The 23,627-nt window shown below is 45.9% G+C and overlaps 2 protein-coding genes across 18 annotated transcripts in view; both read right to left on the bottom strand.

Moving 5' to 3' along the window:
• ARSG (arylsulfatase G) overlaps positions 1 to 4,477 on the bottom strand; it is a 115,928-nt gene extending 111,451 nt beyond the window's left edge. For 9 of the 15 annotated variants that reach the window (XR_015947992.1, XR_015947999.1, XR_009557209.2 and 6 more), the window contains exon 1: positions 4,341 to 4,477. The gene's annotated coding sequence lies outside the window, so the exon portion shown is untranslated. The remainder of the gene's footprint in view (positions 1 to 4,340) is intronic. The other 6 variants (XR_015947993.1, XR_015948000.1, XR_015947996.1 and 3 more) reach the window with 2 other exon arrangements.
• A 2,569-nt stretch (positions 4,478 to 7,046) lies between these two features.
• On the bottom strand, positions 7,047 to 22,778 carry AMZ2 (archaelysin family metallopeptidase 2). Of its 3 annotated transcripts, none has more exons than XM_035104042.3 (7): positions 21,821 to 22,778; positions 18,058 to 18,340; positions 15,885 to 16,058; positions 13,267 to 13,395; positions 9,698 to 9,861; positions 8,179 to 8,355; positions 7,047 to 7,403 (listed from the first exon to the last, which is right to left on the bottom strand). In XM_035104042.3, the coding sequence occupies exons 2-7, from the start codon at positions 18,338 to 18,340 to the stop codon at positions 7,269 to 7,271; spliced, it is 1,062 nt and encodes a 353-aa protein (XP_034959933.1). In that variant the 5' UTR covers positions 21,821 to 22,778; the 3' UTR covers positions 7,047 to 7,268. The 3 variants fall into 3 exon arrangements, with proteins under 3 accessions (XP_034959933.1, XP_088517537.1, XP_088517538.1); XM_088661411.1 differs by having other exon boundaries at positions 7,147 to 7,394; positions 21,821 to 22,188; XM_088661412.1 differs by lacking the exons at positions 18,058 to 18,340; positions 21,821 to 22,778 and adding an exon at positions 16,770 to 16,901 and having other exon boundaries at positions 7,147 to 7,403.
• Between the last annotated feature and the right edge of the window lie 849 nt (positions 22,779 to 23,627).

The following is a 23,627-nucleotide window of genomic DNA, read 5'->3' as shown; positions in this document are numbered from 1 at the left end:
GCGTCAAACTTCTGTGCACCAAACTATAAAGCTGTAACATTAACAACGGCACTACAAAGTAGAAGCAGTTTCTGGTTGGAGTAAAACAGGTGTACAGCATATGCATGGGACTGCCAAATGTTTGGCCATCAAAATGCTTCTCCTCCAACCCCCAATATCCTTTGGGGAAAAATATTTATTTTCCAAGCATCCTTTTGTTGATCATCTGTTGCTAGCCACCTGATTGAAGCACCCGCTTTTGATGGCCTCACTAGCTCATCTTCAGCAAGTCACAAGCTGCCACCCTCAGTTTCTTATCTTTATAGTAAGAATGATTGCTATCATCATTATTGATAACATTTATACCCTTCCCTTCCTTCCAAAGGACCTGCTTCACTGAATTGTGGTGATGAAGAGGATAAGTGCCCCGTGGCTTCTATGTTAGAAGCACTACATAATCAAGTGTGATGGTCCTTAATAATACAGAGAAGTCCTTATTAAACTGTCTGCATTATTATTAGTTACAACAGACCAATTCACAGTCCCTATAAGCTCAAAGGTATCGTGGAGATGTGGAGGTCTGAAAATAAGGGGGAGCATTTTTCCAGGCTTTCTGGGGCTTTCACACATACATGGATTGGAGGACGTTCTCATTCATTCAAAAAGGAGGGAAAAAGCTATATGAAAAGTGGGGGGGGGGAGATGTACAACCTTTGGTTGATGGGAAGCTTTATCTGTCTAGTGGTGCTCCCTTCCCAAGACCAAATTGCTGTATTTACATAACTGTAAGGAACGCTCAAAGAAAAATGTATCCTGTCCAATTCTTTGATTCCATAAAATGTTGTTCCTTTAAAGCCATAACAAAATACTCATTTCACTTGAAGCATTCTTTTTAAAACTTTAAATGTGCAGCAGATTTTAGTATGCAGATGTGAATTTTAGGAAGGAAGGGGAAAAGAAAAACAACACATTCCATTTTAATTACGAAAAGATCTTCAAACATATTTGCTTTGCAGAAATTCTCATTAAATACACATAGGGTGTAAGGCTAGTGAGAGCAGGCTTTGCTTTAAAGAGGCTAGAGAGTTCCCTCTAGTGTGCTGTTCTAGAAAATATTTACTTACATTAAGACATGTTGCGGGCACCACAAATACAAACAATATTCTTTAGGCAGTAAGAAGTTACACACACACCCTTGGTGGAATTTAACTAACTTTTACTCAGAGTTTGGTCCATTAATTTAAACAGGTCTACTCTGAGTAAAACTTGGTTGATTATCACATCCAAGTTCATCTATCCCATCAAGCTTTCAGAGTTTTCCTTGGGGGACTGGCTGCCAATTCACTCCAAACTAAGCAGGATTTTACTGACTTCACTGGTCCCTCCAGAGACTCCTCCCCACATCTAGCAGATCAAGACAGGTAGACCCATGAGCTATGGCTGGCCTCCAAAAGCCACATTCCGTAATCAGAGGGTCCAATAACACATCTTCACATTTCACACCGCCTTGTAGCAGACCGGGCTATTTGCCCAGCAGTGGCAGACTTTCGATTGCTCTGTTCTACTGCATTGTTGTGGCACCCCTGCAGTGCAGCACTCAATGCTGATCCACCAGTCACATTACCCTAAAACCACCTCTGAGCCCAGATCGTCAGGGGCTCTGGCAAGGGTATTTTTGTATCATCTGCTAAAAAGGTAAAGGTAAAGGACCCCTGACGGTTAAGTCCAGTTGCAGATGACTCCGGGGTTGCGGCGTTCATCTCGCTTTACAGGCTGAGGGAGCCGGCATTTGTCTGCAGACAGTTGTTCCAGGTCATGTGGCCAGCATGACTAAGCCACTTCTGGCGTAACGGAACACTGAAACCAGAGCAGCGCACAGAAACGCCGTTTACCTTCTCGCCATTTATCTACTTGCATTTTTGGTGTGCTTTCAAACTGCTAGGTCGACAGGAGCTGGGACTGAGCAACGGGAGCTCACCCGTTCACGGGGATTCGAACCACCAACCTTCTGATTGGCAAGCCCAAGAGGCTCAGTGGTTTAGACCACAGCGCCCTTATCATCTGTTACCTGGGCCTTTTAAACTAGAGATGCCACTGATCTGCATGTATGGGGATTCCCAGGATCTGGCCATATTGGCCAGTCTCAATAAAATCCAATGTTGCTTTTGATTTTCCTTTGTGGCAAGCAATACCTCGTTTTAACATTTTCCTCTTGAATTCACCTTTTCTTCAGGAACAAGCCTGGGAAGCATTTGCAGCTGAATAAAAACAGAGCTAGGTTTTTGGGGGGAAACACTTCATCCAATTCAGCAACAAGTTAGTCCATTCTGTAGGCCATAATGACAATACAATGCATTGTGGAGGGCCATAATGAGCAGTGCATACTAGCTCATGCCAGGAATTAAGGCAGGAAAAGCCTAAATTTCACGGGTCCCTCAAACAAAACAGCCCAGGGCTGGGTTAAATATACAGATGAATGCTTTCTTTGTACAAACCAATTAAACTGACCCTGTCAGCTGTCACTTCCACTTCCTGGCTGCAATATAGAAAAAAGTTACCAAATATTGATCTCAAACAGAGATCAGTTACACCATAGTTCTTTACCAGGCACGTCCAACAGGTAGATCGTGGTCTACCGGTAGATCACTGGACGTCTGTGGTAGATAACTGGTACCCCCCAAAGAAGCTAAAACAAGCTCAACATTTTGGCCCTGCACCCCCCCAAAATGGGGCTTTCCTCCTTACTAAAAAAAAGCTCAACAACTTTGACCTGAATCCCCCAAAAGGGGGTAGATCACTGCCAGTTTTCAACTCTGTGAGTAGATCGCAGTCTCTTGGGAGTTGGCCACCCCTGTTCTTTACCATTTTAGTATGTTCATATGTATATATCCTAGCCCAGAACATGACTATTAGGGAGTGAGGATTCAGGTGGGAGGACACCAGCAGCACCTCCTATTCTCCAATAGAAGCATTTGGAGGGGGGTTGTTGAGGAGGAGGAGGAGGAGGCAGATCTGTCTTCCAAGGTGTGCGCCGCAGCTGCAGAAGCAGGTGACGTGTTCCTTAGTGTCTGGGTCTGCTGCCCTTGTGCATCTTGCCATCCGAGGTGGTCCTTTCACCTTGCGTCATGGGTGGCCTGGCCCTGTTCCTAGGAGCAGATTTAGGGGAACGCAACCGGTTGGGTCGCACCGAGCATGTAGCCTTGTGGGGCGCTGCAGGATGCGCCACAGCTATGATGCAGAATGGAAGGCAAGTGGCACTAGATTGTGGCTTCCACAGGACTGAAACTTTGACTCCCAAAGCAGTTGCTGTGTCACTGACCTATGGCCCTTCCATATCTATCTATCCAGATCTATGTATGTGAAAAGAAAACCAGCTTAATGCATCAGTTGGCGGAGAGAGTATTTGCGGCTGACTCTGCTCCAACCAGAGCACAACAGGGGAGAGGCTTCAACTTGACGTTTTCTGTATTTCCTTGTCGGAGGCGGACGGGAGATGAAACACCCCCTAAGACCACGCGGGTAAAGTAGGGGGCGGCAAGGGAACCCTCCGATTACGCCAGCGCGCTACGCAGCGCGAGCTGCGCCCCGCCCTCCACGCACCGGGCGTCGGACAGGGCGGCCAGCTGGGCAAGCGAAGAGAAGCATGGCTTCCCAGGCAGGCTGCGCAGCGGCGGAAAATTCCAGTGCGCTGCCGCCGCCGCCCTGCACCGGAAGCGCCGCACTCCGCCTTCCATTGGCTCCCGTCCCCAGCGACGATTTTGAAGCGATTGCGGACACGAAACCGCCACGCCCCCCCAGTTGAAGTTGGCGAAGCTTACTTACGAGTAAGCAGGAGACCTGGCTGCACACTGCTACCCCAATCCTATTGAACACCCATCCCCCCCCAACCCCACCCCAGAACATCATGCTCCCCTGGACTGCCACAAAGACCTGCACGAGCTTATTTGTTTGGGGGTAGATATCTCGATGCCTCCCTTCCTCAGGCTGGCCCCATACTAAAGAGGGCAGGGCACCTACTCCTTCAACAACTGCGTGCAGGAGAGGGAATAGGAGCAGGTGTAGCCTGCAGCACAAAGCAACGCTAGCTGAAATTCCCTTCCCCTGCACCCAAGCAAAGGTGCGGAAGCCCCCGGCCTCTTTTGCATCCGGCGACCGGACCCTTTCATCTGCATCCCTCCCCGCCTGTTTACGAGACACTTCCAAAGACGCCCTCTCCCTCGGAAAGGGGTGGCGGCTGCCAAGTTGCTCGTGCCACTCAGGATTGGTCCCACCCACCACCAGGCTTGCCCCCTGCAAAATCTGCAAGTCCCCGCTCGCACCCCCGGCAAAGACACCCTGCCCTAAGGGGGCAATTCACTCACATGTCTGCGCCGCTGAGTTACCCCATCGCTGGTGCTGCAGCCGCCGCCGCTCGCTCACACGTTGCACGGTTCGTGGCCCGTGTGAGCGCGGGCTTTGCACCGCCCCTTTCCCCGATCCTGGGCCAATGGGGACCTTCCCTCTAAACTCCGAGCTCGGCGAATCCGCATTGCTCCGCGTAACGCAACCCCTTTGGCAAGGCGAGTTGCAAGTGGTCGTGTCTCCCTGCGCAGGCAAGATTTTTCGAGGGCGGCGATGCAGCTAGCAGCAGGGACGCCCGTAGGCGCTTTGCAGGAGAAATATCCGAAAGCCGTGGCCTGCGCAATCCCGCTGCCCTCATGCTCCAGGAGCTTGCTTCCGGCACAAAAGCTGAGCCGCAGCACTTCGACCGGCTGTCCGCGAACCTATTTGTCACGCCCATGCTGCAGCCGGGGCGAGATCCGAGTACTTCAGCCGGGCATCCCCAAACTCGGCCCTCCGGATGTTTTGAGACTACGATTCCCATCATCCCTGACCACTGGTCCTGTTAGCTAGGGATGATGGGAGTTGTAGTCCCAAAATATCTGGAGGGCAGAGTTTGGGGGTGCCTGACTCAGCGCACGTGCAGCCTGCACTTCCTGGATCAGCCACTAGCGGCGCAATGCAAAGAAGGCAGCCACGCCCACCCGCACTTTAATACGCAGCACCTGCTTCCAGCTTGCCTCCGCTCTTGTTTGTTTTACAAACTGTGGCAGGATCCTATGCACGTTTACCCAGGAGTAAATCATCGACAGGAGTTTACATCTGTACAAGCATGCATCTGTACAAGCATGCATACGATTGGGCTGTACACTAAATAAACAGTGCGTCCTCATATCCTCTATTGATCATTGATCAAAATACCGGTAGTGCAGCCTGAGGCACTTTGATCTGTTATAGCTGAACCCTATCTGATGAGGGACTGCCTTGCCCATATATCCCTACTGGGTGCTGCTCAGATAAGCCACTGCAAAGAGCACCACATGTCCCAGAAGTGTGCTACTTTGTACTAGAAATAGGGCTTTTAGTGTTGCAGCCCTTTGGAATTGGTTACTAGCTGAGATCAGACAGATGCAGTGTCTTGATACTTATGCAGCTGTTGATGGTTTTGTTCAAGAAGGCTTTCTCTGATTTGTGACCCAATCTAATTATGGAATACTATAGAAATGGTTTAATGCTTTTTTAAAAAAGAATTTTTATGGCTTTTAGAGTTTTTATTATAGAGCACAAATCAAACAGGGAACCAGGCAGAGGGCCTTCTCAGTAGTGGCACCCGCCCTATGGAACGCCCTCCCATCAGATGTCAAAGAAATTAACAACTATCTGATGTTTAGAAGACATCTGAAGGCAACCCTGTTTAGGGAAGCTTTTAATGACTGATGTTTGAATGCAGGGGTCACCAAACTAAGGCCCGGGGGCCGGTTGCGGCCCAATCGCCTTCTAAATCTGGCTCGCAGACAGTCTGGGAATCAGCATGTTTTTACATGAGTAGAATGTGTCCTTTTATTTAAAATGCACCTCTGGATTATTTGTGGGGCCTGCCTGGTGTTTTTACATGAGTAGAATGTGTCCTTTTATTTAAAATGCATCTCTGGATTATTTGTGGGGCATAGGAATTCGTTCATATTTTCCCCCAAAATATAGTCCAGTCCCCCACAAGGTCTGAGGGACAGTGGACCGGCCTCCTGCTGAAAAAGTTTGCTGACCCCTGTTTTAATGCATTTTTAATCTTTTGTTGGAAGCTGCCCAAAGTGGCTGGGGAAACCCAGCCAGATGGACAGGGTATAAATAAATTGTTGTTGTTGTTGTTGTTGCTGCTGTTGTTGTTGTTGTTAACAATGAAGGGTGGACTATGAATCTTTCATATAAATAAAAATAATCCTTAACTCTCTGAACAACTCCAACTATTAGAGAATTTAAATTGATTGCATAGCTAAAAACTATTGTACCTGTATGTTTTAGTTTAACGTATTCAAGACAGACAGTGTTGTCTGTTCAGTCAAGTCATCTTATGGAAAATTCCCACTACTTTCAGATAATGGACACTTCAATCCTCACAAACATTCATTTGAAACTAAATGCTGATTTCAATGGATATTGCTGCTGAAACCTCACTGTTCCTGACTTTTAGCTTTATAATAGGTAACTCACAGAATTTAGACAATGAAAAGCTTAGGTTTACTTGATCCATCTATATCAGGCATCCCCAAACTGTGGCCCTCCATATGTTTTGGCCTACAACTCCCATGATCCTTAGCTAACAGGACCAGTGGTCAGGGAAGATGGGAATTGTAGTCCAAAACATCTGGAGGGCCGAAGTTTGGGGATGCCTGATCTATATTGTCTGAATGTTCTCTGATTAAAAAATAAATAAATGTGTACATCACTCTATGCCAAAGAGCCATTGCTTGTTTTAGAATTCCAGGTTTTCAAGGTATGTACAGTGAGGGTCTTCTGGGTTTCTGGGGTTTTTCCTGTTGTTATTCTGTCTCTCACAACTACAATAAACCTACCATTAAAATTATGGACTGGACATTTCTTTGTCAGAGGGCAAATGGACAAATTTAGCAGGGGATCAAATACTTTTTTCCCTCACGGTCCTGCAGGTAGATAATGGTAAGACTGCCAATCAAAAGGGGGACAAGTATGCATCTCTGGTGTTAGTTCTTTGGATTCCAACGTAGCTGAAGTATTTTGAAATGTTTTATAGAGTTTTCTCTGATAGATCAGAACAAAGAATTAAAGTAAGTAGCAAGAGGAAACCATGCTCACAAAATAAATTCACTAAACTTTTAAGGACAAGTTGTTTAGTTTCTAACTAAAGAACTAAACAAATCATTCATTCATTCATCACCATCTCATATTTTAGCAGCCACCCACCACTGAAATAAGAGTGTTCACTTTAACGTTACCTACACCCCAAAGGATTTTACTTCTGTAGAACTTTCTTTAAATGCTTCCAATGGTTTCTGCAAACTTGGCCTTGCTTCACTGCTAAGCCCTTCTTCTATTCCAGTAGCTTCTTCCTCCATCCACTTCTGCAGTGCCTAGGAGAAATAAGTCTTCTATAAAATGGTTGTGAAAAATAAAATAAACAGTTAAGATAAACCAATTGGTTTGGCATGGAGCCATGATTATGCACCAACAATGACTTCTTTTGTGCATTTTTTTAAACCACAGCTTTCTCCAGGGCCTTTCAGTTTATTTGTGCCTTTATTTGTTGAAGATAAGAAGACAAAGAGAAGCAAAGAAACAAACCGTAGCAGAAGAAATACAAAGAAATATTTCTTCAGGCCGTGTGTGGCAGATCTGTGGATTTATCTCCTCATAAAGAGAATAGTGTGTTAAAATATAACCAGTTCTTAAGCAGTTCAGTGGCTTATTGACATTCACCTCTCAAAAATCTAGGGTAGTTCTGGGTTGAGGACAGAGAATCCTCAACCATCTAATCTCACAATCTGTACAGGGTTGTTTGTACAAGGAGGCAGGGTGGGATGGGGGTCACAGAGGAGAAAGTGATAACTCGTGTCTTAAGTTACCGGTATTTCATTTTCAACATTGTTACGGTATGCTGTCCCATAACAAAGTTCTCTGTGTTGCTTACAATAAATAAGCAAAAAGTACTCTATCTGTTAAATACAAAATGAGACGTAAAATCAAAAGTTACATTAATGCACACACACCCCCCCAAAAAAAACCTGTAAGTTAAGAGCAGCCTGCAGTAGTTCCTGCACTGCTGGGGTAACTCTTACCCATTTTTAGTTTTAGGGTAAGAGGCAAAAAGAATGGATGTCTCCAACCTGAATAGCAATCTTTTCGTACCTTGTACCTTTCCAGAATGTTGAAGCTCAGGGCGGACTGTAGCTTGCGCAGACAAATGGGGCAAAGATCCAATGGGCGTCGGTCCGATTCCTCCAAATGGTTGGAGCCCTGCATGACACATTCTAACCACTGGCAGTGATGCAGGCCAAAGATGTGCCCAATCTCGTGAGTCAAGGTCTGAAACGCAGGACCAAATGAAACAAGGAACAATTGGAGTGCGTGTTCTATGGACCTGACATCCCCCACGGCACTAGATATGAGTAACTATACAACCTTTAGAAGACCTTCTACAGGTCTTCTGAACCTTCTGAAGGCAGCTCTGTATAGGGAAGCTTTTTAATGTATGATGTTTCTACACGTATTGGAAGCTGCCCAGAGTGGCTGGGGCAACCCAGTCAGATGAGAGAGGTACAATCCATCCATCCATCCATAATAATTACTGTATTGTTAGCTCTTTTTCAAGACAAGGTATACACTCAACGGTGATAAAATTCTTGCTCTTTCTGTGAACTTGAACTTGCTGTTACTCAGAGCATTACTCAATAAACCCTCCCAAAACAAAACCTGATACTGTATTTTCACTTCCCCAAACAAAAACCATTTAACAGCTGTTTAGGTATTCTGCACACAGTGGCTTCCACAGGAAAGGCTTGCTTATGCACAGCTCCAGCCACATCTGCTTCCCAGTTAAACCAAAACGGTTAACTGTGAGCTGACTATAGGTTTGTCTGTGATTCCGCTTATCCCATGATTTCTAGGCATGGGTCCGAGCAGTTCTTCATTTGCCCCACCACATTCCCCGAGAAAACCCCCAGTTTACCGCTGAATTGGAACAAAAACACAAATCTGAAAGGGGATGACCCAACTGACATTTGTTCTAATTCAGTGGTAGGCAATGGGTTTTCCTGAGGGAAAGCAGGGCTGGATAAGCCTCGTTGTCTTAAAAGGGAGGTGAATTGAGCGGCCCATTCTGAGAGGTTTCATGTAGCCAAAGTAAAGCAGCACATCCAAGCAACATGAGCCTCCCAAACACCACACACAAGACAAAAATCATGTATTTTTCTGGAGGACTGCTAAATATCCAGTTTGTTATTCTAGATTCAAATACTCCCTTGCTAGGGCTAGGCCATCAAGCCACAGTGATGTGACCAAACTGGGATTATATCATCATTTTGGTTTACTGCCAGCAACAAAGCATTGTGTTTTTTGTGGATGCCTTTTAGAGACCTTTATAAAAATAAAAAAGGGAGTATAGAAATGGCCTTAAAGAAGTAAAATAAATAAACAGTGTAAGCATAGCTGCCAAGTTTTCCCTTTTCTCGCGAGGAAGCCTATTCAGCATAAGGGAAAATCCCTTTAAAAAGGGGATAACTTGGCAGCTATGGTGTAAGTCCACTTATTTTAACAGAACTAAAGTATTAAAGGAAATTAATCAAAGAATTAAAGGAAACGGGGCGACTAAAACACAGATTTGATTTAGATGTGGAAATGTAGTGCCAGGAATCTAAAGCACACCCACTTTGCAGGACCTCAGAAGCAGCTTGCTTGTGATCTCAGGGGTATAGTAGCCATCAAACACAGAATAGTCAGACGGAGGAAGCTTCTTTGTAGTCTTCAGTGTGCCTTTGTAGTTTGCACTGTAGAAATCACTGTCATACCTGGCAAAGCTGAAGATCCCCATTCCTTAACAATGCAAAGAGGAAATCAAATTAAACTCCCACGAAGGGCAGACGGCAAGGGCGTACCCACCACGGGGCAAGTTAGGGCAGCTGCCCTACTCTAGAAGCCAGCTGCCCCCCCCCACAAGGGCGTACCCACCGCGGGGCAAGTGGGGGCCGCAGGCTGCCCCTCCCTAGAAGCAGGGCTGGTGGGCAGAGGCGGAGCACAGCCCGGCGGAGCACGAGTTTGCCATTCCCGCCGCGCCGCACCCTCCCTCCAGCTCCCCGGCGCGCCCTCAGGCAAGGCCAAGCACAGCGGGGAACCAGGGAGCGTGGCGCGGTGGGCGGGAACGCCGAACTCGCGTTCCGCTAGGCTGGGCTCCGCCTCCGCCCACCAGCCCTGCTTCTAGGGAGGGGCACAGCCCGGCGGAGCGCGAGTTCGCCGTTCCCGCCCGCCGCGCTGCGCCCTCCCTCCAGCTCCCCGTCGCGCCCTCAGGCAAGGCCAAGCACAGCGGGGAACCAGAGAGCGTGGTGCGGCGGGCGGGAACGCCAAACTCGTGCTCCGCTGGGCTGGGCTGGGCTCTGTCTCCGCCCATCAGCCCTGCTTCTAGGGAGGGGCACAGCCCAGCGGAGCGCGAGTTCGCCGTTCCCGCCTGTCGCGCCGCGCTCTCCCTCCAGCTCCCCGTCACGCCCTCAGGCAAAGCCATGCACGGCGGGGAACCAGGGAGGGCCTTCCTGCCCTGGCGAACTCCTGCCTTGCTGCCCCCTTTCCTGGCGCAGCGGCGGCTGCACTATTGCCGGCGCCTCCCCAGCTTTCCTCTCTGTGACAAAGGCGCCCGCCTTTGGCCAGGGTCTTTTCGATTGGGCCATCGCGAGGCAGCGGGAGGAGCTTGGCTCCGTCATCTGCCCGCATGCAAAACCATGCAGGGGTCGGCAGTTGCTGAGAACAGGGTCGCAAGGAGAGAGGGGCGTCTGCGCGGTTCCAGATCTCTCTTTCTCTCTCTCTCTCAATCTCTCTCTCAATCTCCCAGCTGGAGGGAGGTCGCGCCACGGTGCGCTCTGTCGGGCTGTGCTCCGCCTCTGCCCATCACTTTCTGACTGCCTCTGACTGCACTTTCCCCGTCCACTTTGTGGCCCCTCCCCTTCTGTGCCTTGGCCCCTCCCCTTACCCCCCCTAGTTTTGATCCTGGGTACGCCCATGGCAGACGGCTATGGTGATAGGATAATAGCACCAAAATGCTGAATAAACTACGTACTGGAAAAGCAAGTACAATACTTCTAGAAAGTCAGAAATGAGGCTTCCTCCCCTCTTCCACCTAGAAGTGACATGGAGGAAACTTACCCATAGGCCCTGGTTGAGATCAGTCCAGCTACAAAAATGTTCTTGCTCAGACACATGAGCTTCCTACGGTCCCAAGGTCCCATGTGCTCCCTAGAACTCCTGGGGCCAGCTGTGGCTTCCCAGCAGTCATCTCTAAAAAGAATTCCAAGTTTGCTGTGGGAATGGGACATGTACGACTAAGGTCAGGCTGAGAAAGCATGGGTGGGGCTGGGAGTAGCCACAGAACTGCAGCCCCCACCTTTAGCTGCAACTTGCTTCAAGCAAGTTGATCGGTAGCGTTTTTATTTTATTTTTTACATTTGAATCCTACCCTTCCTCTAAGGAGCTCACTACTCTCTTGTAAGAGTTAAGGGAGTCAGGTGAAGAGAGGACAGGGATTCTGCACTTTTAATAGTTTGTGTAGAGATGGGAGTTTTAGCAAGTGTACTTGCATTACTGAGTTTCCTACCGAAATTGTCTCTCGTGTGTGACTAATAAAGGTGCAGGAGTCCAGAGCCCTCTTTTGAATCTGACCACTCTCCTCTTACCTTAAGAGAAAATGACTTGCTCAAAACTCGAGCCACTTCATTGCACTCAAATAAAATTTCTATTTGAACTTGGTAAGAGCTGTTGTTCGTTAGCACACCTCAAGGCGGTGTGTTGCAAAGGTCCGAGTTTCAGGAAGGGGGTGGTAGGTTTTATCATGAAAATGATACTGGAGGAAATGGATATCCTTGACATCTATATCTATATCTGAGTGTGACCCCCCCCCCCAGTTGTTTTTTGCAAAAATGAGAAGAGACCCAATCTCACCTAGTTTTATCCTCATGGTTCAGAATGGCCCTACTGTCTTAGACAGCACAGGAGACTTCATTATAAAACTGTTATGTATGTGCTATTGCCACCCCTTTGTGGTCAAGCGATGTACTGCAACCCTCTTGCAAATCCTCCCTCCCTCTGCACTGTTTATTGGACCTTTATTGAATCGAAAGAACTCAGCAGAACCTTTTCAGAAGAATATTCATTTTCACAACACCAAGCTGGAAATTCTGCAGAAATGTCTATCATCCCTGGTGTGAAATCCAGTGTCATGATGGGGTAGGAAGGAAAAGCCCAGTTGCTCTAGTGGCAGGCACAAACCATGTTCTATCACAGCAGAAATTTCACAACAATCTGCACAGCCATATTCATTGTAGGTTCATACTAGCATGGGGCCTTCTGTTCAGCCTACTTATAATTACTGCCAGTGCCTTATACAATATGTGAAGAGGCTGGCTCCGCCATTCAAAGGCTGGGAAGGTAGGGAACGATGTACACCAGGAGTGGAGAAACTCAACCCCCAACAGCCCTAGCCAACAAGGCCAATGGTCAGGGCTGATGGATGAAGAGCCACAGGTTCCTGACCCCTCATCTACAGTCAGAGCCATGCTAGATCTGCACAAAGGCTTCTAGGATCCTGTGTAAGTAAATAATGCCTATGCCAGAAGCCTCTGTGCTGTGTGGAGGACATCCTTCATTCTCACAAGCTGAGCTCTGCTATCATGGCCATGCAGTCATGCATCACACCCTGTCCTCAGGTGGGATGCCTGCAGCTTCAGAGTTGGACAGAGTCTGTGCTGTGTGGAGGACATCCTTCATTCTCACAAGCTGAGCTCTGCTATCATGGCCATGCAGTCATGCATCACACCCTGTCCTCAGGTGGGATGCCTGCAGCTTCAGAGTTGGACATCAGCTTGCCAGAAGGAAAGATGCCAACCTGAATTCCATCTTTGGCAAAGTTTAACACTGACTACACAGGGTTGGCAGCGGAACAAGAGGTGCAGCACAGCTCCCCCAGAAGCAGCCTCAATTCTCCAAGCTTTCTTCCTCATCATGAGCACTGATAAATAAGAAATGCTCTCCCCTCAATGTGTGTTGTATTTTTATATATAAATACATATACCAAAATAAAAAGTGCACTTCTGGAGCAGCCCCACTGCTCAAAAAAATAGTTGGCTTGTAGTCAGTCTTACTGATGTTTTGTGCAAAGATAGAAGAAGTTCATTATCAAAATAAAGTCATATATAGTTTTGATGACTTACGTAATAAAACAATAAACAATGTATATACCTTCAGTCAAGGAGGCTTGGCCAAAGACGAAATTCCAAGAGTCCTTTGGGTAAAGATCTATCATGGTTACTCCCACAATGCAAAAAGCATCCTTTGGCTTTCTTTTCTTTAGGTAACTCAAGAGGTGGCCTGTATGAACAACAGACGTAGGTCTCTCTCAGCAGAAGCAAAAGGACAGGAGACTGTAAATGCCCTAACACAGTGAAAGCATAACTCAGAATTCCAGACGGCTTTTGGAGCTATCTAGTTCTATTAAAATTAATGTGACATTTGCAATACCTAATAATAAGTAGAGATATACAGAAAAAAAGAAACCTATGGGAGAGAGCAGGGCAAAGAGATTTCCCTCCTTCTGTCCTCCAGTAGGTCTCCTTGCTTTTGGAAGTTTCGGCTTGATGGAAGAGGGCCCAGGATCTGAAAGCTCTCGTGTGCCTGTGATGGCTTACAATCATAGGGCTGTAGAGTTGGAAGGGACCCTGAGGATTATCTAGTCCAACCCCTGCAATGCAGGAATAGGCAGCTGTCCTATATGGGGATGGAGCCTGCGACCTTGGTGTTATCAACACCACGCTCTAACCCAGGCATCCCCCAACTGCGGCCCTCCAGATGTTTTGGCCTACAACTCCCATGATCCCTAGCTAACAGGACCAGTGGTCGGGGAAGATGGGAATTGTAGTCCAAAACATCTGGAGGGCCGAAGTTTGGGGATGCCTGCTCTAACCACTGAGCCTATCACATTTAGAATGCTTCTGACCCAGGGGAGGCAAATTCTGCTCATCCCTTTGTAAGTGCTGAAGGCATTGTGCGAATTTGTCTTGGGTTCCTTCCAGCCCAAGCTCCATTAAACATTCAGGACTGAAGGGCAACAGGATAAGCCTGCCTCCTCCTTGGGCTTGTGCTGGGCTGGAGGGAAGCAAGAAGTGAGTGTCATGGTTTGCTTTCAGCCACCCACTTCGAGCACCAGCCAGCTGAGAGCTTATGCCTACACACTTGCTTTCCACTACAAAAGGCCTGTGCCTACACATTGCCATGTACAAACATTGCCCAGAGACTGCTTTTGGTGAAGGGGAGGGGTGTCCCCAAACCCACTATTTCCCAGCAGCTTTAGAGGGTCTTTATGCTAAGCCATTCCATACAAAAGGAATGTCAGATATCTATGTCCTTTACCTACGCCCGAGTTAAGCATTCTCCACAGAGAAAAGCAGCAAAACCAACAAGTCTACCACTCGGTTTACCACTAAGCAAATGAAACTGCAGTTTTGTACTCTCCCATTTTGTTTCCGCACAGGCCTCTATCTATAGCGCCAGGGGAAGGACACAGCCAGAATTTCCCTCCAGATATAAATAATTTTTGGTTGAAAGGGGAATCTAGCTGTCATAACTCTTGCCTACTATCAAGAGTCTACACACCAGATTTTAAGACAGATATAGTTAGTGTGAATATGATCACCCCAATACAGTCACTGTGACAATAAATAATGGTTTGTTGTTATGTGAGTAAGCCTGGGAGAGTCACAGAACTGTGCACCCTTCTTCATTTCATCTCCTTATGTGGCATGGAGAAGATTGGGAAGTTTTTGCTTCTGTTTGTAACAAAGTAGAGTTTACTGTTATGGCAGAACTGAGACAAACTGTGGTTTGCCTTAGCTATGGTTAACTGAAACAAGCATTCTGTGGACCAACCTAGATGAGAAAGCAGCCATAGCAAGACTGAGTGGCACTTGGGGAGAGGGTATGTAACCCTTTCAAACTCCAGTGTTGTTTTCCTGCTTTAAGGCAGCAAACCTATACAGCCAGTTAACTCAGTATGGCTTATTCTTGAATATGCATGTATTAAATAGGACTGTAAATCACACAACCTCCCAAAGCTGTTGTTCGTCCCACAGGTGACAAAATCTTTCAAAAACTGAACAGGAGCACTAGTACTGGGAGGAGTCATAACTCAGTGGGAAAGCACATCCCAGGCAACTTCAGTTAAAAAGATCACATAGCAAGACCCTGAAGAGCAGCTGCCAGTCCGAGTAGGCAACAATGGGCTGGACAGAGAAATTCTCTCAAATCTGAAGAAGCTTCCTAGGTTTTTTATTTCTAAGCGTTGCTCTTTGCAACTGGTGTGAACTGCCGGTCACCCTTCTTGCCTTCATGGTTAAGAAATGACAGGCTCAAATAATGACAGGCTCACACGGAAGAATCCCAAAGGCTCAATGCATGAAGCTGGCATAAAATCCATGAGAGTTTGAAAACTTTTGGAGCACCTGTTCATTTGCTTTCTGATTACAGCCAGTCATTCAGGAGTAAGAATTCTCAGTGTTCTTACTTGCTAAAAAGAGTGCCATAATGCTATTTTAACACAGCTGAGATTTATAATCTAGCTCACAGAACTGGCAAAATTGATTTAACGCCATGAGAAGGTCCCAATCCAAAAGTGTTCCATCTGTTCCTCATACCCAGTGCTTTTTTTCGAGGGGGGGCGCGGTACACAGGAGTACATATACCCCTAAACATTTGGTGAATCTACCGTAAGTTTGGCCTCATTGAGGGGCAGTATTTCAATATGAGTAGGAAAATGAGAGTACCCCTAAACAGTTTTTTAAAGGGAAAAAAAGCACTGCTCGTACCTGCATGAATCTGCAGATTGTGTGTGTTTTCATTGATCCGAAAAGGGCAACCTGTGTGTGAAACTGGCACTGGTCCTAGGATTCTTACAATCAAGCCATAGTAAAAGGCTTCACAGTAATCCTTCAGCCATTTCATGTAGACATCTGTGCTAACTCTGGAATCTCCAAAAGAACCTACCAAAAAACAGTGAAGAAAAGCAGCATGTTATAACTTCAGCTGTATAGTTCAGCCCCCCCCCACTCCAAACTACATGAAGAGCTATTGTATACATAGCAGTATTTTAAAATATGAGATATGGGTTTGCATTCAGTATAGTGCTAAAGAAATCATTCCACCAGTGCAAACATTTCTGCTCGCAAAAGAACAATCTTCCCTCTCCTCCCTCCCAGACGTGCTGTCCTGGAAGTTCTCGCAAGGCTTTTGAGCAGATTTGGGGAGGGCACAGAGGGAGCGGGGTAGGGGAAGTCATGCTGTGCTAGCGAGAATCATTGTGCTGGCTTCAGCTACCACATTAATTTAGTTGACTACGTCCCATGATTTGTAATATTTATCTTGTCTGGCTTTAGAATAAGACTCTGAGATGTGCACCATTAGTCTTGTTTTAAAAATGAGGAACAAAGGCAGAGAGATAATGCTTTGCCAAAGAGCATCTAATGCAGGAGTGGCCAAGATGGTGCCCTCTAGATTTTGTTGGACTACAACTCCCATAAGCCCAAGTAAGCATGGCAAAAGGCCAGAGATAATGGAAGTTGTAGTCTAACATTTGGATGGCACCACGTTGGCTATCTCTCATTTAATAAGTCATAGGGCAGAAGGTTCACAATGCAGAGAAATATACACTTACTTGTTGGGCAGCAAGCCCCACTGAATTTAATTAGACTTACTTCTGAGTAAACATGTACACAGTTTGGCTTTACTTTTATCTGTCCGTTTATATCCCACTGGGCACGATATTTATCTCCTGCATATTTTGGTAGGGAGAGCCACATTGTCTTGGCTGCCATTCCAAATACGGTAGTAAGCCAGGGGGGGGGGGCTGAGATAAAAGTGAAAAGGGGTTTGTTGGCAAAACTATCCAGCACAGTCACAACTGGCTATCAAAGCCAGGAAACATTATCTGAGGGTCAAATTTAGATTTTCCATTTTTAATGGCATACAAAAAGCAAAAACTCTACAAAGGCAAGCACTCAAAAAGTAGAAAAGGTTAAAATTAGGGTTGTATATATGATGCAAATGAGAACAGAGCAGACATGCTTAAATTCAATTTATTGCAATGGGATATACCTGTATGCTTAAGTCTATTGATATCAGTGGGACTTGTAAACAAAAGTTTGAACTACACTTACAGTATATAACTAGGACATCCTTTTTAAAGTTCTTTTGCTCAGCAGTAGAGTGCATACTCCTCTCTGAAATCTTGGAGAACTGCTACCACTCAGTGCAAACTAGAGGTGGGAAGACTTTAGGCTTGTGGCCCACCTTGTTTTTTACTAGAACATCAAGAACCAAAGCCATGTGCAAGATACATACATTAGTTTGAATACATGAGGGTGACTATAAGCATACACTGAGCTTAGGAATTTGTTTTTAATTCTATAACTCAATTTTGCCCGCAGTTTTTCATGCAAATGCCCACTCCTGTTTAGCTTTCTTTATTTCAGCAGTCTAATTTAGGTTTAAGAAGCCGCTGTGTTGTTGCTACTGCTAGACAATCGAAAGTCAAAATCCCCGGCTAGGCATACCTTGCAAACCACCCAGAGATCTATCTACCAGCAGATCCTGATCTTCTTTCTGCCCACTTCTCAGAGAGATGTTCCCCAGGACTCTATATAAAGCAGGTTTCTATGCTTCTCATGTAGCTCATCCTGATTAACCAATTCCTATGTGTCATGAAACACTTTCTAGACTTCAAAGGACTGGACATACAATAAGGCATATGGCGAGGCTTCCTGTGTCAACCAAGTGCACCCCAAAATATGAGTGATATCTGCTGCAATGTCCAGGGGCTCTGTGGTAGATGGGCACAGACTGTTCAAAGTGGAAAGGCTTCCCTGAAGGTGGAAAGCTTGAAAAACACCAGCTTAATTAGCTCCTATTTAATGACTCCTTAAAGAACCTGCCTAGCTTGGTTAGCATGCTTTATTGGCCATAAGGTTCTGTAGGCAGCATTACCAATGGGCTGAACATAAATCCGATTTTTCTGGGGAGTTGGTGTCTTTCTGCAAGGGTCATGATAAAATTGTGCAAAATCCTGGGTGGGTTCTGGGTGTGAGGAGATCCAATCCGACTCAGAATGCAGCGTGATGGGCTTGAAAAGAACACTGCCTGGCCGAAATGCTTCATTTAACAAACACTTCTCCTTAGGGTTAAACTTCTCATAAAGTTTTGCAAGCTGGGTGTCCTTGGAAACCAGGGCTGCCTTCAGCACCTCCTCAGAATGTTTAATAACCTTCATCTAATGAAAGAGAAAGACGAAAACTGTTACATCTGCATTTCACATGCACACATTTTTTTATTTTAATCTGTTCCCTTTCTTCCATCACTCCTCACAAGCTCCTATTATTCCTTTCACGATTAGTAACAAGCCACCCACCAGCCATATTTTGCAGCTTGCTGCTTACTCAGCAACCATCAAGTCCTACATATGCAACATTCAGCTTCCTCATTCCTGTCCTATTTCCATACCCAACCATCATTTCACAATCAGCTTCTGCTTTTGGACAAAACGAGCATGGGAAAGGCTTGCTATAAACTCAGTCGCCAGCCTAGTTCCATACAATGTTCACTGGGTCACTACATCCCAGCTTTGATCAAAGAAAAATCCAGCCACATTTACATTAGTCTGAAACCCACATTAGACCAAGATCTAGGTGGTTCTTAAATCCAGTTACAATTCATGACGTCTGTCCAAAATGAAATTGAAGCAGTGGCACTCTGTCTTCAACCACAGCTCATTCTGAACATCTGAGAAACATTAAACAGCACAGGAAACCCATTCTATCATGAATGACCTTTTAAAATCACATATTAAAGATCAGCAGTGCCATCAGTACAGGATGTTGTGGTATTTTCTTATCTTCCTCTTCTGACATGCATGTTTTTGGGGCAGGAGGAGGGGAGAGGTGGAGTTAGAAAAGAAGTCCCAGACCCTGAATCTTCCCTAATGAGAACAGCAAAACACACAGGGCTTTGAGAACCATCCGTATGATTTACCAACTTGCTCATTTGGAAGGCATTTCTGGCTCTGCGTTTTCAGACTATGTCCTCAGAATATTTAGAGGGATGCTATGGGATGCGGGTGGCGCTCGGGACGCAGGTGGTGCTGTGGGTTAAACCACAGAGCTTAGGGCTTGCTGATCAGAAGGTTGGTGGTTCGAATCCCCGCAACGGGGTGAGCTCCCGTTGCTCAATCCCAGCTCCTGCCAACCTAGCAGTCTGAAAGCACCTCAAAGTGCAAGTAGATAAATAAATTCTGGGTTTGCCCAGAAGCGGCTTTGTCATGCTGGCCACATGACCTGGAAGCTGTACGCTGGCTCCCTCAGCCAATAACGCGAGATGAGCGTCGCAACCCCAGAGTTGGTCATGACTGGACCTAATGGTCAAGGGTCTCTTTACCTTTTATAGAAAAATACCAGTAGAAAAGCAGCTTTGTATACGTGGCAGTTGAAGATCTATACCATTATGTACTATATTGACCTTTGTATTCTGAACCGAGAGCAAAGTATATTCTTGAATTGTTGTGTAAGATGACTGAAGCAGACGACTGAGTGAAGATTTGTTTCTGGCTTGATAAGTTTGTTGTCTGGCTTGATAAGTTTGTGACAACAACATGGCAAGATTTGCAGTTGCTGCCCCAAAACTAAGAAGAATGTTCATCGAGTATAATAACCTTAAAAACAGTAACTACTCACCATGCTCAATACAGCAGAAAGAAATAATAGGCTGTCACTCCCAATCACCCTTCCCCAAAGTATGCATGTATGTATGTATGTATGTATGTATTTTTACTGTTAGCAAAAAGAAGACAATTATATAGATCAGCCACAGTTCTGTGAAGATTTGGATAGAACAGTGAAACCACTAATTAAACCACTTCATCATATATCCTATAAAATATAATTTTGTGCCTATATGGTGCACAGTTAAATTCTATTCTATTTCTATTCTTCTATATAGCTCTTGAACAGATCTAAAGTCATCTTTTGGTGTTTCCTGGAGTTTTTAATGGCACCTACAAGAGACACATTCATGTAAAATACAAATCAGAATATACTTATTCTGAGCAAATAATCTGGCATTACTATACACTTACAAACACATGGCAGGGCCAGCTACAGGCGCTCCTTGGGCAAGATGCACTCAATGGACACCCTTTCAGAGTGGATTTACCTCCTCTTTCCTTCACCCATCTGCTAACCTCTCACTCTTGTTCCCCCAGAGGGAAGGCACAAGGCAAGTGAAGGAAGCTGCTCTGTCATCTCTCTTGTTTGCTCAAAGGGGACAGGTGAGCAGGATGTGACAGTGAGGAGGAACAGGGCCAGGAGGCGGGCATGTGCGTTAGCACTGGACCTCCAGCAGAGATGGGGCCCTCAACAATGCTTTTTGTTGAGATTGCTGCTGGGGTCCCTTCCAACTCAACAATTCTATGATTCTCTAACTTTTCAAGAGACTGCATTTAATATTTCAGTTTCTAGCTAACAGTGTGTGCTTTATATTTGACTTCCTTCTGTAATGTTTGGATTTGTTTTATTTGATGTTTTAATGTAGGTTATAAACCGCTTTGATATTTTTTCCTTAAAAATATAGTGGTATAAAAATGAAATGAATAAGAATAATACAATCACACAGCAGGCTGAATTGGTCTCTGTTGATGTCCCATTCCATGTATAGTGGCTTATTTCCTCCCTCATCATCCATTTCCACAGGCACACACTGCTGTAATAATTTAGAAGACATCTGAAGGCAGCCCTATTTAGGGAAGTTTTTAATGTTTGATGCTTTATCGTGTTTTTAATATTCTGTTGGGAGCCGCCCAGAGCGTCTGGGGCAACACAGTCAGATGGGCAGCCTACAAATAAAATTATTATCATTAATTTACAGAGCGGGTTGTTACGTTAGGAAAATCAAAGAGATCATCTTGCAGCAGCAGCATTAAAGGCCAACACATTTGTAGTGGCATCACTTTATGGGAAAGCACATGCCCCACTGTGAACTTATTAGTCTTTTGGGTACCACAAGACTCTCTGCTGTTTATTATTATTATTATTAATAATAATAATAATAATGTACCCCATACATAGGAGCAAAGTCCTAGGTGTTGAGGTCTCTTTGCTCCACCCATAAAAAAAATTAAGGAGCCAGCACCCCTCCAAGTTCATGGGCATGCATTGCCATTCAAATATGGGGGAGGGGGGGGAGATGCGAACTGTGTCTTGTGATCAATTATGTGGGGCAGGGCTTACCTGAGCCTCCCCAATACATACCCTGACATTTCTCTAATGAAAATAGGTACACACGATTCAATACCTCCCAACATTTCTGTGATGAAAACAGATACATCCCCTCCGACTTTTCTCTGATGAAAATAGGGATGTCCTATTCTATACCCTCCAACATTTCTCCAATGAAAATAGGGACCCAGTACAATACACCACCCCACTACCCTGACTGTGTCACCTCCATCCTTACTGGAACTCATGGGCGTAGCCAGGGAGGGGCAGCTGCCCCCCAATCAATCAAAATCAATACAAATCAATATATGAGGTTCTCCCCCCCCCGGTAACAAAAGCCTGCCCCCCCAAAAAAATCTTGGCTATGCCCATGCCAGAAGGCAACCCCTTCCTCAGGCGTCGTCCTTGGGGTCCTCTCCCCTCATAGCTGAACCCCCAAAACAACACGCCGCTTCCGCGGGCCGCCACGCCCAGGCGAGGCCTACCTCCTTAGGCACGCCCCTCTCTCATAGCCTCGGCCCACACAGAGCGGCTCAGCCTGCTCCGCCCTTCCGCGTCGTCCGCGAAGCCCAGCTCGGTTCCAGCCGTTGCCAGGTGGACTGAGAGGGCGGAGAGGAGGGCTGGCTCGGGCCTTCTCCAGACGTGAGGCCTCTGCTCCCGGATTCGTAGCCCGGTCGGCCGTGAGGGAAGCAGCCGGCCGGCTGGCCGGCCGGCCTTCCTGCCTCAGAATATGCAGGGCCTGGTCGACGGAAGAGATGCTGCCATCCCCGCTTCGGAATATATATTTATTTACGCCTACGCTAAGGCACAGTCATAGGAGCCAGAGGTCCCTTCGCTCTCCCCCCCCCCCGCTACAAAAAATAAAATAAAATATTTGAGGCGGCCTGCCCCCTCCCCTTAAAAAGTTTGTTGGGCATTGCCATTCAAATGCTGTGGGTGCGCCCCATCATGTGATCGATTATGCAGGCTTACCTGCCCCCCCCCAAATATTTTATTCAAGTTGGCACCCCTGGGCACAATGCAGTCGCACGCAGGTAGTGAGTGTCTCTGAGCATGTGCCGAGTGCATTTCTCTCAACGCTGTTTAAGGGGGCTGCCGCCATGGATGTACCCAGGGATTTATGCTGGGACATCCACCTGTCGTCGTTGTCCTCTGTCTGGCTCGGTGTCTAGCAAGATTTGGAATTAAATGTCTCCATCATAGCTCTTTTAAATTTCTTTTGACCCCAAGCGCTCAAGAAAAATATGTCCAAATCTTCAGAAGTTTGCAAACTAAATTAACACCAGGGAGCACCTTTCATGAGGTTAACGAGTATATTCTGCAAAATTACAAAGAACATGCCGTTTTCCATTTTACTTTTTTAAAAAATCTATACACTGAAACAAGTTTTATTGGATTTGCTGAAAACCTTTTCAGCGCTTCCTTCTCAAATTCCTCCCCCCCCCCAATAGTTTTTCTGTACACGCGCTCAGTAAGCGTAGCCGATTGAGATGCTCCCCTGTCATCTTCATCCTTAGCCAGGTCTTTACTCTTTGCAATAATGACTGCTCTGTGGTACAAGTGAGCATTTTAATTTTAAATATTCTGATTATTTCAACTTTTAAGTATTTTTATTTATTTGATTTAGGGGCAGCTTTACCCCCCTCCCCAGCTACTCCCATGGCTCTTGCTGCCAACCTGGCCATAGGACAACCAGGCAGGTTCCCATGCAGGATCTCTTGAAAATAAGCACTGTAGGGCAAAGTAATATGCATATTATGCGATGAGTCCAGCCCAGAACATGACATGAGGAGACGTGATGCCTTTAATGTAAAACTAAGGTTCTGGACTGGTTTTCATTTTGAACAGGAGCCTTTTCTAACTTGATGTGAGTTTTAGGAGATTAGAATATCAAGTACTGTATAGATTTCCCCACTGCACCAGAGCCTCTGCACATGCAGAGATTTAGTTTTTAAATTTCTCTATTACGTTACTTTTATTGCAAAACCAAACAATGACAAATATCCCCATTTAATTAGTGCAGAATACGAACAACAGGGGAATGCTGGGGAAGGGTGTGTACTAAATGAAAAATAGCTATTTCCTGTTGTCCCAGCTGCAAGATTGTACAGAGGTTAAGAGAGTGTGAATGAATTGATGCTCTGGGTCTTACCTTATCCAGGAAGAATGAAGTTACACTTTATCATCGGTAAAGAAAAAAAGCTGTCTACTTTTCAATGTCATTTCCTTTATTATATATATTCTTGTTGCATTCCAACTTTGTTCTCCACTGTATAGATACACATTGCAGCA

This window comes from Zootoca vivipara, chromosome 2 (genome assembly GCF_965207765.1).
Source record: "Zootoca vivipara chromosome 2, rZooViv2.hap1.1, whole genome shotgun sequence".
NCBI classification, from domain to species: domain Eukaryota; kingdom Metazoa; phylum Chordata; class Lepidosauria; order Squamata; family Lacertidae; genus Zootoca; species Zootoca vivipara.
Note: the sequence above shows the minus strand (reverse complement) of the source record. Positions and strands in the feature narration are given on the sequence as shown.

Coding starts and splice junctions, on each gene's coding strand:
- AMZ2 (XM_035104042.3), bottom strand. CDS start 18,340: ATGAAGGTTATTAAACATTCTGAGGAGGTGCTGAAGGCAGCCCTGGTT. Junction 13,396..15,884: donor CAATCTGCAGATTCATGCAG/GTACGAGCAGTG, acceptor TTGTTCATACAG/GCCACCTCTTGAGTTACCTA. Junction 8,356..9,697: donor TGCTTCTGAGGTCCTGCAAA/GTGGGTGTGCTT, acceptor CCTGCGTTTCAG/ACCTTGACTCACGAGATTGG.